The following is a 15527-nucleotide window of genomic DNA, read 5'->3' as shown; positions in this document are numbered from 1 at the left end:
TCTCTACTAAAAATGCAAAAAAAAAAAAAAAAAAAAAATTAGCCGGGCATGGTGGCGGGTGCCTGTAGTCCCAGCTACTTGGGAGGCTGAGGCAGGAGAATGGCGTGAACTCCGGACTCAGAGCTTGCCGTGAGCCGAGATCACCCCACTGCACTCCAGCCTGGGCGACAGAGCGAGACTCCATCTCAAATAAATAAAATAAAATAAAATAAAATAAAATAATAAAATGAAATGAAATAAAATAAAATAGTTAAGAACTGAATGGCAGTTATAGGTCTTATCCAGGAGAGAAGTCCACAATTTTAGAAGCTAAAAGGCACTTCTACTGAAAAGTAAGAGGAAATTCCAGCTACATGAGCTAAACTTACCCTCATGTTCCTTATAGTAAGTTATTCCATGTGAATGAAAGGTGTAGGGCCTAGAGGCAAAGTTTTTTAAGTGTACATAAACTTTATCTCCAGTTTCAGCTTTGATAATAGGGCCTAAAAACCCAAGCCAGACTGGTTTTTCTATAGTCGTCCTAAAGGTTTCATCTGTGTACTGAAGATAAAGGGCCTTCTTATATAGTCTCCCAATTCTATCTGGGCCATTTTGAAGATAGATATTGGAATGTTCCCTGCAAAGAGAAAGAAGACAACTCTATCAGAAGCCATCATTTCTAGGGATGACATTATCATTATAATTTAATAACATTATAATTAGAGAAATTAATGACCACATCACGTTGAATGTTTGCCTGTTGTAGGGATGCCTCCAAAATTGAAGTGGAGGGCTGGCCGTTAGCCCTGTTATTTTAATTATGTGAGGCTTCCTTATCAGATATATGTCAGAGAACTGTCTGTGAAGGCGTCATAGAAATATAGTGCATCTTACTGAAGTATTCTCTCCATGATTTTTATACTAAAACACAGACATACTATGTAATGGAATAGAATACAAACTTAAGCTGAAATATTAAAATAAACCAGTTAATTAAGACATTTTTTCACTTCTACCTTTCTTAGCTACTGGAAAAATTTGAGTTTATAACTACTCAATCTGGGTATTTGAGACTTCAAAGTATGTGTGTGTGTGTTTATATATTTTTTCCTTAAAGTAAGATTAATAAAGCTAAATTAATTCTTTTTAATGTCTTTTAACAGCGCTAAATCAAAGCTAGAGTTGTTGATGCATGCAATGTGTGTGGTTTTTAAATTACTTTTGAATTTAAATAATCCCTGTGTTTTTTTTAATCCCTCACTAGTGCAGATACTTAACATTGAATGTTTGTATTCTAGTGAGTGCCCATTAATAGTTGCTTAAAACTTTCTTAAAAATATCAGTGAAGAAAATAGCAATCTGGAAAAGAAAAGATGGAAAGAAAGTAAATTTGGTTTGAACTGATTTCTTGTGTTATCCAACTGAAGGCTGTATATAGCCCAGTGGGATCTATACATGGGCAATATCATGTAGCCATTTGGCAGGACCCACTTAGATTCTGGCCTTTGGCAAGCCCCTCCACAACCAAGGCTCTTCCATTTGAATAAAAACTGCTCATCATTGTGGGTGTGTAGGGGTGTGTGTGTGTGTGTGTGTTGCCTTCTTTCATCTTAGTGATCTTTGATACTTTACCAATTTCTATTCAACATTTGTGGGGCTGAGTAACCTGACCGAGGAACAAATTTTGTCTTGTTTTCTTAGTTGTAAGCTCATTGGTAAAAGTGAGATATATTTCTCTTTCCCTTCTTCAAGACAAGAGCAGAGCTTGTGCGAGAGCTCTGGACTTTCACTGCTACAGAATTTAAAGATGTGGTTTTTCAAAAGTCTAAGGCCTGGTGTTTCTTAAGTTTGAAATGCACAGGAATCTACTGATGAACTTAGTGAAGTGGAAACTCCTGGGGCACAACTCCACTGATTCTGATTCTGTGGGTCTGGGGCAGGGCCCAGGCATCTGCATTATTAACCAACACACTGGTGTCTTTTGATGAGATAGACTGCTCTGGGCCCCTGGGTAACCTGTGTTGAAGAGGCTCTAAGGTTGAAGGTTAAGAGAGCTGCCCAGTCCCAGAGGCAGTGGGATTTCTGATACCATGAGGCAGAAAGGTAGAAAGCTCTGTTTCCAGGTCATACCTGGTGGTGGCAGGACCTCTGCGGTGGTGGCTATGTAGATTAAGCCTGAGTGCTGGGGCCAGGTAGCATAGCCACTTGGCAATGGTCCTGGTGGCTGAGTTTGGGCAGAGTGAGCAGGTGTTGGAAATAAGAGCCACCATTCTCTGGATTGATCAAGGAGTTTCTATGATATGAGCGTTTCCTCCTAGTCACTACCATATACCAATACATTGGGAATGCCAATTTCCCTGAATTGTATAAACCCAAATTCCCAAAGAAGATAAAATTATTCACTAAAAAAATGACTGAGATGATGTTTCCCTGCCCATCCCCCACCCTGGTGGGAGGGCTAAGCTAGAAGTTAGAAAAATAAAGTGTCCTTATTTGCAGCCTGTGTGGAGCAGCAAAACTGTGGGTATACCCTCATTTTTCCTATTTGTTTTCACCTTCTAGTTGTTTGTTGCCATTTCCCAATTTGTTAAAGCAAAACAGGAAAAGATTGGGAGAGACTTCATGGACACAGGTAGGCATGGGAAAAGGGCAAGACACTGGTGTGAACTCTGTCCCTAAACCCATAGCAAGGAACGCGCAGAAAGAGTCTTAATAAATATATGCCTTAACAACAGCAAAATTGTTGCATCAAAGACCACTGAGATTAAAAGCAGAGAGTCATTCACTCCATATGACTGATAAGAGGACAACAAGAGTGCAATTTCAGTTAGGTACACAACTGCAGCTGCAAAGTCTACAGTACAAAGGTACAATTCCACTCTGGTCCCACCAGAACCCTGGACCAATCAATCTCACAGAGACTTGTCTGAGCCCCAGGGTAAACTTTCTTAAGAGTCTGAACACACTTTTATTTCTGAGAGATGAATTTGATAATATTTGGAGACTTTACTCCGTGCTTTACCATGTCCTATTGGTACACATCTTACGTAGGTCAAAGTTAAAAGTTAACCCTCAAATTCTTAAGGCTTCATTTAAATAAAATGTGTATTTATGATTTCTGAATGTAAATACACTTTGGCATACATCACGTCCTATTTTGATAAACTATAGCAGACTTTGTCAAAATGCTTTTATTGCATTGAAATGCTCCTGCATTAATCATTTCCTAAAATAGGAAGAACATTGCCATAAACCAATACCTAAGACCAAGACCAAGACCTACATTGCCTAGGCTTTGTAACTAATTTTTCTAAGCAAATTTTTTTGGGGGGTTAAAATTGCTTTTAAAATTATTGATCTGAAGGTACAACATGTCTAGGCATTTTAACATTTGAAATTCCTTTTATACATATTGCAATATGCAAACTGCTTTTTGCATCTTGCCTTTTATTGTGAAAAAAACTGTCTTAACCAAATTGGAAAATATTTTACACTGTGTGACACTTTGGGAGAAGTCTATTTGTTTATGCTTTGTCTCCAAATAAACATTAAAAGGTCGTTAGAGGCTCTCTATTTAATTTCGACAGCACAGCTTGGGGACAAAGGGTCAGTTACTGGAAGCTTGCGGGAAGTTTGCCAGTCAGATATTCAGCCACAAGAATCTATTATAGCTGTTCTTTGAACTAAATAATTCACATTTAATTGTAGTTCTTCCTGTTGACAATTGTAATATGTTCCTTTCTACTCATTACTATAGACATATCTCCCTTTAAGTAATCAATCACATTCCCTCTTTTTAGCCCCTTACTTTAAAAAAGAAAAGCCCGCTCCTATAATTTCTGGTAGTCTTAGACCCAGAAATGCGTTTTTAATAGTAGGATAATTATTTTTAGTATTGCTTTAGTAAGATATTAATAATGCTATTCCCTCCCATAAATTTAGAATTCACTCTTGGTTTATGCTTAGACATGGTTCCCGAAACTCGGGTATTATAGGTGAAAACTTCCTGGATTTTTGACTTCATTAATTGAGACATAATATATTAGTTTTTTATTGCTGCATAACAAATTATCACAAAGTAGGTTGAAACAACACCCATTTATAATCTCACTATTCTGTGGGTCAGAAGTCTGGCATGGCGTGGCTGGGTTCACTGCCTCGGGCATCACCAAGCTGAAATCAAGAGGCTGCTGGGCTGAGTACTTATCTGAGGCTCTGTGGAGAAATCTGCCTAGCTCATTTGGGTTATTGCCAGAATTCAGTTCAATGGGGTCATAGAATTAAAATTCCTGTTTGCTTGCTGGCTATAGGCCAGGAGCCTCTTCCAGTTTCTTAAGGTGACCTGTATGCCCTCCTAGATGGCCCCTTTCATCTTCGAGTCAGCTCCAGTATGTGGACTCTCCAGATAATCTCACTGACTAAAACATAAATCATGATGGTGATGTCTCATCCTGTTCACAGGTTCTGAAGATTTAGGATAGGATTTCTTCCTGGAACCACTTTGGAAATGCTGCCTGCCATAAACAAGAATCATAAGGAAAACAGTCAAAAATTAACTACTGCAATATGGCAGAGACTCAACCTAGGTGTATAGAACACAAATTCAAGTGATTTGCCAGTTCTGACTAGCCTTCCTCCACTGGCACAGCACGAATGCAGTACTGGCACAGCACGAATGCAGTACCTAGTGATGAATTTTCTTTTGTCTGTGTTCTCAGGAGAAATAGAAACTTGATGATAAATGGAGTTTGGTAAGTGTGAAATGTAAGTCACTTAATTAGCTCTTCCACACAAGCTGTCTTGTGTGAAGTGTTTGTACTGCACTAGCGATTGCTGGCTATTTTTTTTTTTTTTTGAGATGGGCTCTTGCTCTGTTGCCCAGGCTACAGTGTAATGGCGTGATCTTGGCTCACTGCAACCTCCACCTCCTGGGTTCAAGCAACTTTCCTGCCTCGGCCTCCCAAGTAGCTGGGACTACAGGCATAAGCCACCACACACAGCTAATTTTTGTATTTTTAGTAGAGACGGGGTTTCACCATGTTGGCCAGGCTGGTCTCGAACTCCTGACCTTGTGATCCACCCGCCTTGGCCTTCCAAAGTTCTGGGATTACAGGTGTGAACCACCATGCCCAGCCCTATTGCTTGCTATTTTTTATTTGGCAACCTTGGAGAATGAGTCATTTAAACTAAATTTTCCAGATAATTTTAGCTAGTAATTGTACCTATTTAAGAATCATTTAAATATTTAAAATCATTTTTGAAGGAATGGTAATAAATTGGGAGACCATTAGGCTGAGACAGTGTCAGTGCTTTGGGTTCCTGCCTAAGCAAACCAAAACCCAATTCAGTGTAGTAAATAGTAAAATGAAACTTCTAATCTGTAACTAGAGACTTTACCAACCAGAAGTCACCAACTAACATCTAACTAGGGAGTCTCCACTTTAACCAGTCTAATATCTATTTCTTAGGCTGAGAATATGTTATAAAACTTTCCTGGCTGGGTGCGGTGGCTCACGCCTGTAATCCCAGCACTTTGGGAGGCCGAGACCGGCAGATCATGAGGTCAGGAGATCGAGACCATCCTGGCTAACACGGTGAAACCCTGTCTCTACTAAAAGTACAAAAAATTAGCGGGGCGTGGTGGCAGGCGCCTGTAGTCCCAGCTACCGGGGAGGCTGAGGCAGGAGAATGGCGTGATCCTGGGAGGCGGAGCTTGCAGTGAGCCGAGATCGCGCCACTGCGCTCCAGCCTGGGCGACAGAACGAGACTCCGTCTCCAAAAAAAAAAAAAAGAAAAGTTTCCTCCCTGCCTAGAGGAGCACTGATTGAACTGCTTGTGGTCCTAGGGCACCCAACTGATGTGGCTGAATGCTTGAATAAACTTGTTAAACTTTTAATATGCCCAAGTTTGTCTTTTAATAGGGGTAAAATCAATGCCTTTAGTGCAAGTTTTTTCTTTAAAAATATTTTATTTGCTTCTTTGTTTTCCAAAACAGGGGATATAATGGGAAAAAAGCAACTTTTTGGATAATAATAGTGAAATGAACACTTATTGAATACATATTACATCCTGATCACTCAAGATCATAATTATAGGAATTATGATTACTATAGGGTGGAATGTTCTTTGTTGTCTAGTTTTTTGGTCAGGATTTGAGCTGTTATTTCTTCTTGGTCATTAGGCCTGCTTATAGTGACATCTTCACTGTACCATTTGTTTTGGAAACCTACAATGGAATGAAAAACCCGGTAATAATGTTTGTAAGAACTCTATGTTAAGAAAGTCTCCAAGCCTGAGTGAGAGCCTATGAAGTCAAGTGTAAAAGAGTTTTGTGATGGCTGTTCTTATGCTTAAAAATTTTTTGACTTATTTCCAGCTTCCTAGAGGTCATCAGAAAAAAAAGTAATCTGAAGATATCAGAATTATTATAATCTTGGCTATTATATAGTCAATTAATTCAGTAAATAATTAACTAATGCCTACTATGGGCCCAGAACACACTACTGTGTTTACTAATTGTTTTTATATGTATGTCATTTGTTTTTAATTGAATATATATAACTTAGGATCCGGAATTATATCTTATAAAGTCTTTAAATATTTATTGATGTGTTGAAGTGACAGATAAGGCACCAACCCAAGTAAATGGCAGTATTGAGTATAAGGAAATTATTTTCCACTTCACTCTTTTAGAAATAAATATCATTGGCATTAATACCAGAGAAGTAAACTCTATTTTTTTAGTCCCCCCCAAACCTATACATTTTTGTCTTTTAATATCTGTCAGTGTTTTCAGTTGCACTAACCCTGCATATAATCCCCTAAGGTGACTTTTCTATTTTATTCTGTTGCCTGATTTGTTCTATAGCATGAATCGCTCTACATGAGGAGCAAGGAAAAGTTTTTACAATACGGTTTATGATTTCTCCTATCTTCCTGTGTATCTTTTACTTACTGATTTAAACTTCTTCAGAAATGTTTATTTAGTGTCTTCTATATTCTAGGTACTAGGGACCAAACACTAGTTCCTGTCATCTCAATGCATATTTTCCTGTTCATCATCCAAGACCTTGAAGATCAACATTCAGCTTAAACTCGATTCTTTACCTAAAACTTATATTGCACTCTTTCACATCTTATTCTTCAGCCCATTTATTTCCACTCCTTTGTAGTCATCACACAATAAGGAGTGCCAACCATGTCTTGTGATACTCCATCATCCTTCACTGACTGGGCTAAACATGCTGCAAATCTGGGACAAAGAAGGGACCAAAAGGTTGCTATCTGCACACATCTATGCAAAAAGTTTAGCATAGTATTGGCAAAATTGCTGAAGTTGTATTCAAAATTCACTGGTCAGATATATGGGGGGAAAAAATCACAGAGCAAGCAGTCCCACCTAGAGTTTGCACAACTGTAGCATATTGTTGAAGCCAAGGGAGATGTTAAAGTCACAGGACAATGACAAAAAGAGAGGTGGACTTTGCAACTAGAAGATGCTCCATTTTTCCTTTTAAGGATCCCAAAGTATCGCTATTAAGTATACTTTTTAAGTAACTGATATGGTTTGGCAGTGTCTCCGCCCAAATCTCAACTTGAATTGTAATAATCCGCACATGTCAAGGGTGGGGCCAGGTGGAGATAATTGAATCATGGATGTGGTTTCCCCCATACTGTTCTCATGATAGTGAATAAGTCTCATGAGATCTGATGGTTTTATAAATGAGAGTTCCCCTGCACAAGCTCTCTCTTGCCTGCTGCCATGTAAGATGTGCCTTTGCTCCTCCTTTGCCTTCTGCCATGATTGTGAGGCCTTCCCAGCCATGCGGAACTGTGAGTCCATTAAGCGTCTTTTTCTTTATAAATTACCCAGTCTTGAGTGTGTCTTTATTAGCAGTGTAAGAACAGACAAATACAGTAAATTGGTACCTGGAGTGGGGGACTACTGTAAAGGTACCTAAAAATGTGAAAATGACTTTGGAATTGGGTAGCAGGCAGAGGCTGCAATAGTTTGGAGGGCTCAGAAGAAGATAGCAAAATGTGGGAAAGTTTGGAACTTCCTAGGGGCTTGGAGGGCTCAGAAGACAGGAAGGTGTGGGAAAGTTTGCAATGTAAGACATGCCTTTGTTCCTCCTTTGTCTTCCACCATGATTGCGAGGCCTCCTCAGTCATGTGGAACTGTGAGTATATTAAACTTCTTTTTTTATATAAATTACCCAGTCTTGAGGATGTCTCTATTAGCGGCATAAGAAGAGACTAATATAGTCACAATGGGGTAAACAAGCTTGTACTCATTGGATAGCTTCCCTGGCACCGACAGGCCATGGGAGTAATTAAAAACAAAGGAATTTCTTCTGCCCCCATTCACCAAATTCTAAATAAACTCCTTCACTCTTCTACTCCCTGATTTTTAGAATGAAAGATTTTTTTTTTTAAATTGAAGCATAGTCAGGGCAATGTCTTGCATTTAGTTTATGCCTGATAAAGCTGATTTGATTTTTGATCATGAACAATGACAGAGTAGTGGTGAGTGGAGGCATGGAAAAGGATAGTATTTTTATTTTTTTAATGTGTCTGACTTTTTCCTTGGAAATAAAAATCTTGTATAATTTATATTATATTTAATCAAGAAAATACTGAATCCATGCAAAATAATGTTTTTGGTGAAGCTGTAAAAACATGTCATATTCTTTAGAAGATAATACCATCTTAAAACAGGTTAAAAAAAGAAATAATTACAAGATGTATTAGTTTTATTTACAACCACTTATCTTCAGGTCAGAAACTTTCCTTACTGTATATTATTAACTTCATAATATAATAATTGGATATTATTATCAGTTATGTATTTATTTTTATGGTGAAAAATTTCAACTTTACATAACATTTAAAGAGAATAGTATATACTCATCAATAACATTCAATAAGTACAAACTTTGGCATCCTTATTTAGTTATTTTTTAAAGATATAATCTTAGCAGCTGGTGGTCATTAGGCTTGTTTGTGTTTTATTACCACTGAAATACATTTTAATGTAGTGAATATTGATTTTGAATTCCAAGTTCCCATTTGGTGGTTAATGTTTAATTAGCATTACTAAAAGTGAAGACCTCGGTATAGATTAACTTCTGTACAAAAAACTTCAAGGAGAACTAAACATTTTTTGTTTTTCTGTGTAGTCAATATTGCTTTCAATAAGAGGATTTTCCAACTGAAATATGAAGACATTTAAGTTACATGGAGCTTTTTGAGGACCATCCTAATAAGTGCCTGACATTTTTTATGCATATATGTGCCAAGCATTGTACTAAGAGTTTTACATGCACTCACTCTTTAAGTAACCTTATGAGCTATGCTTATTATCCTCATTTTACAAATTAGGAGTCTGACGCTGTCAAAGATTAACCTACTTAACTGTCTGGAGTCTCTCAATAAATATCAGACAGAATCATATTTGCTAAAATCATATTTTATTTCTATAAGTGATGTTTTGAAAGATATAAAAAATTTATCTCTATCATGAATAACCATTAAATGGTGTAATAAACATAACATTTTATACAGTAATTGTTTAAATTAAAGAACTTCTGCATAAACAGACAAAAAGACAGAATCCTAATCTGTGATGGAGTAATGACCATGGGAGGTAATAAGAGGTGAACACAGATCCCAGGAACAAAAGGAAAGAAGCAGAGTAGTCCCCCAAATAAAAAATATACAGGAGTATAAGGGAGATTGATTCAAGTGTCCTGGGTTTCAAGCCCACATTTTGCAGTTTCTGTATGTAAGATATTTTAAAAATATTTCATCTTATTGGCTCTATTCTTTAAAAATAATTTAAAATTTTGGTCTATAAACAATAAAAATAGTGACTTACGTGTCAACAGAAATAAGTTTCTTTTCCCCATGGTCAGAGGCATAATCCCAAGTTGTTTCAATAATTCCAATGTAATAATGCTTTTCTTTCGCCCAGGCCGGGGTACTATATAAAAACAGAAAAATACCAAGTATCAAAATCTTCATTTTTTCCCCTTCTTGGAGCCTGAGAAGCAATGAAGTAAAATCAGGAGCAGGCAATTTTATAAATAAGACTTTCTTCCTTATTTGCTTGATTGACACAATTTAGTGTTGCACAAGAGTAAATTGTTTCATTAAAGCAAATATTTTCCAATTCAGTTAAGTTCTCGTAAACCACCAAAAAACCACTTCTTGGTTGCCAGGCTTCTCTGACTGAAAATAAAAAGTCAACAGTTATTGTTGGAGACATTAGAGTGTGCATAACTCTGCGCCTTTTTCCATTCATTGTGTAAATTCCAGGAGGGCAGACAACATGTCTAAATGCTCCCTTTGTTCCTCTGACAATATGTCACAGCACAGAGTCCTGCAAACAGTGCACTTTTAGTAAATCAGGATAAGGATTATATAAAATGAATCAAAAACATGTAGCTTTTTACTACAGTCCTTCTTAATGACAGGGATATGTTCTGAGAAATGCATTGTTAGGCTCGTTTTTCACCGTGTGACTATCATAGATGTACTTACACAAACTTAGATGATACAGCCTACTATACATCTAGGCTATATGGTATAACCTATTGCTCCTAGGCTACAAACCTGTACAGTATATAACTATGCTGAATGCTGTAGACAATTGTAACACAATTATATTTGTGTATCTGTACATATATAAACATAGAAAAGGTACAGTAAAAATACATTATTATAATCTTATGGGACCACCATCACATAGGCAGTTTGTCATACACTGAAACATTATTATGTGGTTCATGACTATTTCTAAAAGTCTAACAAGTGATTAATTGCAGCTTTATGATATGGAACATGATATCTAGCATGCCAAATTTAAGTAAACAAAAATAAGAATTTAATTTAGAAGAATGTATCTATTTTATGAGCTTGGACCACATCTGCATAAAAACTTTACCAGATCATTCTGTATTGCTATATGCAAATAACTAGCAGAGCCTAACAGGGGCTAATAACTTTATTTTAATCATCAAATAAACCAACCATAACTAAACCTGTCTTCAGAAGCAAAGATTAGTCTTAGTAAATAGAAAATACCCCAGTTTATTATATAAGAGTGAGATCTCTCTCTTTGAAGTGGACATGAATTTTAAGGTGGAAGACTTTTTTTTAAAACCCTGTTTTTAGTCAGGAAGTATATGTCTAAAAGTATGAAGTGGCTTTTTTAGCTGAAGAAAATCCTGATAACAGTTGACACTGTGTTAGTATAATTTTTTTTCTCTCAAATACCTCAAAATATTGTGTATTTGCTAAAGGTCACTTGTTGAAATAGATTGGTATAGAAGAAAGCATCCTGATATTTGAAAAATTCATTCATTTAGAAAATATTACTGAATGAGCCTCATCGTGTGCCAAGTTCTGTTCTAGTCATTGGGAATACAGCCAGTGTATAAAACACCTACCATCATGGAACTTACATTCTACTTGGGGGAAACTGACAATATGAAAATGGAAAATGAAATACACAATATTAGTGGTAAGTGCTATGGAGAAAAATAAATCAGAGAAGGAGAATAAGGAGTGCTAGGGAAAACAGCAGGGTAAAGATCAAAATCTGATGCTACCACATGACCTCCAGTAAGATACTTCAGCTCAGCCTCAGTTTCCTCATCTGAAAATCTCAGGTTAATTGAAATGACCCATGTTAAAGCAGACGGTGGAGGAGCTTCTCTCACCAGCTGGTAATAACCTTAACTAAATGGCATGATACAGAAAACTGAATCATGTTGCCCAGGATGCCCCAAGACCTCCTTCTAGGACTGCCTTGAATAATTGTGCTGTCATATCCACTGGGAGGACTGACGAGGGATTAAAATCTTGCCCAGATGTCAACCCCGGCCAAGGTTTGCCCTTGGCCAAACCCTGTGCCTTGCAAGAAGCTGCTTTCCCTAATGGTTCACACAGATAGGGGGCATCTTTCAGCCGTTTATCCTCCCCAGAGCATGGGGAAGGGGGCAGTGATTTTTCTAATTGGCATGAAGCCATGATGTGAACCAGCAACTGTCCCAGCCATTTGCGTTTCATTTTTCACTCAGTGCGCAAACTCCACCCCAGTCCTGTGGATGGAAAGATGTTGATCAGAGCACAGTAACCATGCCCAAAGTCACTTGTTTCAGCAAATTGTACCAACCAACCATCCAACAAACAAACCTGTTCAAATAGTTGTTGAAGGTTCCAGAATGTATGCATAGCACACCCCTCATATTGGTGGTGAAATGAAATGGTTAAACAGTAACACTGTGACCAGTGCCCTTGTGAACGTTTAATGGTGTAACGCAAAAAAGGTCATGCAGTCCATATTTCTGTTCTGTTTTGTGGTAATTACTCTTGTCATCAAAGGGCATGTGACAGGAAGTGGGGAGAATTCTCTGAGCCTTAGGACTATTTAAACAGGAGGGAGAGGGGCCGGGCGCGGTGGCTCACGCCTCTAATCCAAGCACTTTGGGAGGCCGAGGCAGGCAGATCACGAGATCAGGAGATGGAGACCATCCTGGCTAACACGGTGAAACCCCGTCTCTACTAAAAATACCAAGAAAAAAAACATAGCTGGGCATGGTGGGGGGCGCCTGTAGTGCCAGCTACTCCGAAGGCTGAGGCAGGAGAATGGTGTGAACCCGGAAGGCGGAACTTGTGGTGAGCCTAGATCACGCCACTGCACTCTAGTCTGGGCGCCAGAACAAGACTTTGTCTCAAAAGAATAAACAAATAATAAATAAATAAATAAATAAATAAATAAATAAATAAATACATAAAAATAGGAGGGAGAAGCCCCTGGGAGCTATTAAGCTCAGCCATTAGCAGAGTCATTTTGCACTGCAAACTTCATTACAGTGATTCCAGAGATAGTACTTTAAAATGAACTTTGCATAATGTTGCAGTTGAGAGTTTTCTGCACTCAAGAAATGCACCACAACAGCACAGACTGGGGTGAGACAAGAAGGAGCAGAGGGGCACCAGCAGCAGCCTAGGAAACTTACAGCATTGCAAGAAAGAGAGGAATCTAGACTGCGAAACAGCCTGTCCTCTTCGCTGTGCTTGTCAAAAGGTTTTTACCTCAGAATCCCAGGGTATATCTTTGTTATAAACAACAAGTATATGTCTAAGTTAACAGCTTAGTAACCTGAGTACAGTTATGTAACAGAAGTTTTAATCATTTTCCACATTTTCTTTTTTTGTTGTTGTTTTTTGGTCATCTTAAGGATTTCTGGACTGGGTGAATCTTATCTGCATTTGGCAATCACGATTCTGAGACTGTGGATGGCTAACGTCAAGGAAGCTGCCTTCTTTAGAGAATATCCCCTCTGTTTATTTCTGTCTGGCAGGATGCAATCTCTCTTTACTGCCACTATTCCTGTATATACCTTCTAGTTCCATTTTTTGCTGACCCTTGAGAACTGGCTCTTAACCTCTACTCCATGCCAACAGAATTATTAGGAAACCATCGAGAACTGTCCTTCACTTTGTGACAGCTGGAGACTCTAAGTACAAAATAGCAGGTCATTCTGACTATGACCAATTGGACAGATAACCATGCTGCTTTCTTTTTCACAGGAAATTGTGTAACTCTGGAATTTTAGAGGTGAGTGTGGTCACGTACAGACTTTGCTAATGAGTACACTGACTTGCCCTAGCACAGTGTGAGCATTGCTGATACTATTCTCCCCTATCGGTCAGGTCATGACTATTTTGGAAATGATCTGTCAGATAGGTCTTCAGTCATGTCACCATCCCCCTTTGGCTGCACATTAATGGGGTCATGGCCCTAGTCGTCAGCTCCTGGGATGTAAAATGGTCCCAGGCAAGGGAAGAGAGAAAGCCCAGACTCTAACATACAGAAAGCCTTAACATACAGTAGTACTATGGGAAAGAGACTTTAAAAAAACAGCATAAGAATGTAGCTGAATCCTTCATTCTTGTTCTCGCACTACCTTGACTGTTATAGAAATCAAAGCATGTGATTTATCAAAAATGAAATAGAACCACAATAATATAATTTTTAAAAAGATTGAAGAACAACCCTTTTTAAAGGAATAACTTCATTCACTACTTTGACTACACAGAAATTTAATGCATGACTTTCTTGAAACGCTCTCCTCTCATAACACCCCTGGCCCATTTTCTCTTGCTTTGACCCCATGTGAGGGTTCTATACACTGCATAGCTCTTAACACTGATTTGTGTCCGGGTCTTAATTTACAAAACGTGACTGAGTGACAATTCTGAGAGGCCAATGCCATTGAGAGAAAAGCTTACTGCTAGTCATGGCTCCCCTGGAAGCAGAAGACACAGCACACTATAGAGGGCCATGTGGGAAAGCACCGGAGTAGCTCCAGGCCGGGCTTCCCAGTCTGTTTGCACTCTAGAAGGAGTTTGCCTGGGTTGGGGTTGTCACATGGTAATTTCCAAACCTTCGTTTTGTCAGTTTACTTAAAGGTGACTGGGTTTAAAGGTGCTGATTGATTGTGAATAGCTTGGAGAGTAAATCATTATTCATTAATAAAGTTAAATAATTCATGTAAAATTAAAGTATAATAAAGCATAATAGCCATAATTTATATCATTTATATTATTGTTTTTTTTTCAATTTGGAGGCATTCCGTCCTTGTTTATAGATTCACTCAGAAAATTGTATTATGGAACACAGTTTCCTTCCCAAGTATAGAGTTTGAGCAAAAGGGTAGGTATTTTTAAAAAATTAATTTTGTAAATTAATTTTAATTTGTATTTTAAGTTCTGGAGTACATATGCAGGATGTGCAGGTTTGTTACATAGGTAAATGTGTGTCATGGTGGTTTGCTGCACCTTTCAATCCATCATCTAGGTATTAAGCCCGCATGCATTAGCTATTTTTCCCAATGTTCACCCTCCCCCTTACCCCACCCCCCGACAGGCCCCCGTGTGTGATGTTCCCCTCCCTGTGCCCATGTGTTCTCATTGTTCAGCTCCCACTTATAAGTGAGAGCATGCAGTGTTTGCTTTTCTACTCCTGCGTTAGTTTGCTGAGGATAATGGCTTCCAGCTCCATCCATGTCCCTGCAGAGGACATGATCTCGTTCACAAAAGGGAAGATACTCTTAAAGCATGTTTCTTTTCTTTTTTCTTTGACATTTTAAAAATTAACATGATTTCTGTCTAAATACTGGGTACTCATTATTAGAATAAGAGCACCTTCCAACAGCTGTGCAGGTGACACATTCCATTGACACATTCTTAGTCTTTGAATCTCTTCTGTTAAGAATTCATACAGATTACTACCCTTCCATTCAACTCCATTTACTAAATCATACTTCGTCCACCTGATAAGTCAAAGTTTGGAACTGTGTTCTTAAATGAATGAATGAATGAGTTAATTAAACATTCTTGGTGAAATTTGGGCAATATCTTTTGCAGTTTCTTAAAGAATGCTCTAGTTTTATCAGCACCTTTGAAAATCTCAGACTTGAATGTTTCTATGGAGGGAGTTACTTGCATCCATATTTCATAAGTTCTTAATAGTTTTA

The 15527-nt window shown here is 38.0% G+C and overlaps 1 protein-coding gene across 5 annotated transcripts in view; it reads right to left on the bottom strand.

Moving 5' to 3' along the window:
• The window catches only part of CP (ceruloplasmin), a 59056-nt gene extending 48797 nt beyond the window's left edge, over positions 1-10259 (bottom strand). For all 5 annotated transcript variants that reach the window (XR_004182255.1, XM_017955795.2, XM_009201534.1 and 2 more), the window contains exons 1-2: positions 9857-10259; positions 369-616 (exon numbers count right to left, since the gene is read on the bottom strand). Coding sequence is in view for 4 of the 5 variants with exons in the window: in XM_017955795.2 (XP_017811284.2) it covers positions 369-616; positions 9857-10002 (394 nt within the window). In the remaining variant the exon portion in view is untranslated. The remainder of the gene's footprint in view (positions 1-368; positions 617-9856) is intronic.
• Positions 10260-15527: the final 5268 nt, after the last annotated feature.

The sequence above is a fragment of the Papio anubis genome, chromosome 2 (genome assembly GCF_008728515.1).
Source record: "Papio anubis isolate 15944 chromosome 2, Panubis1.0, whole genome shotgun sequence".
NCBI classification, from domain to species: domain Eukaryota; kingdom Metazoa; phylum Chordata; class Mammalia; order Primates; family Cercopithecidae; genus Papio; species Papio anubis.
The sequence above is the reverse complement of the archived record's forward strand: the minus strand, read 5'-3'. Positions and strand labels throughout refer to the sequence as shown.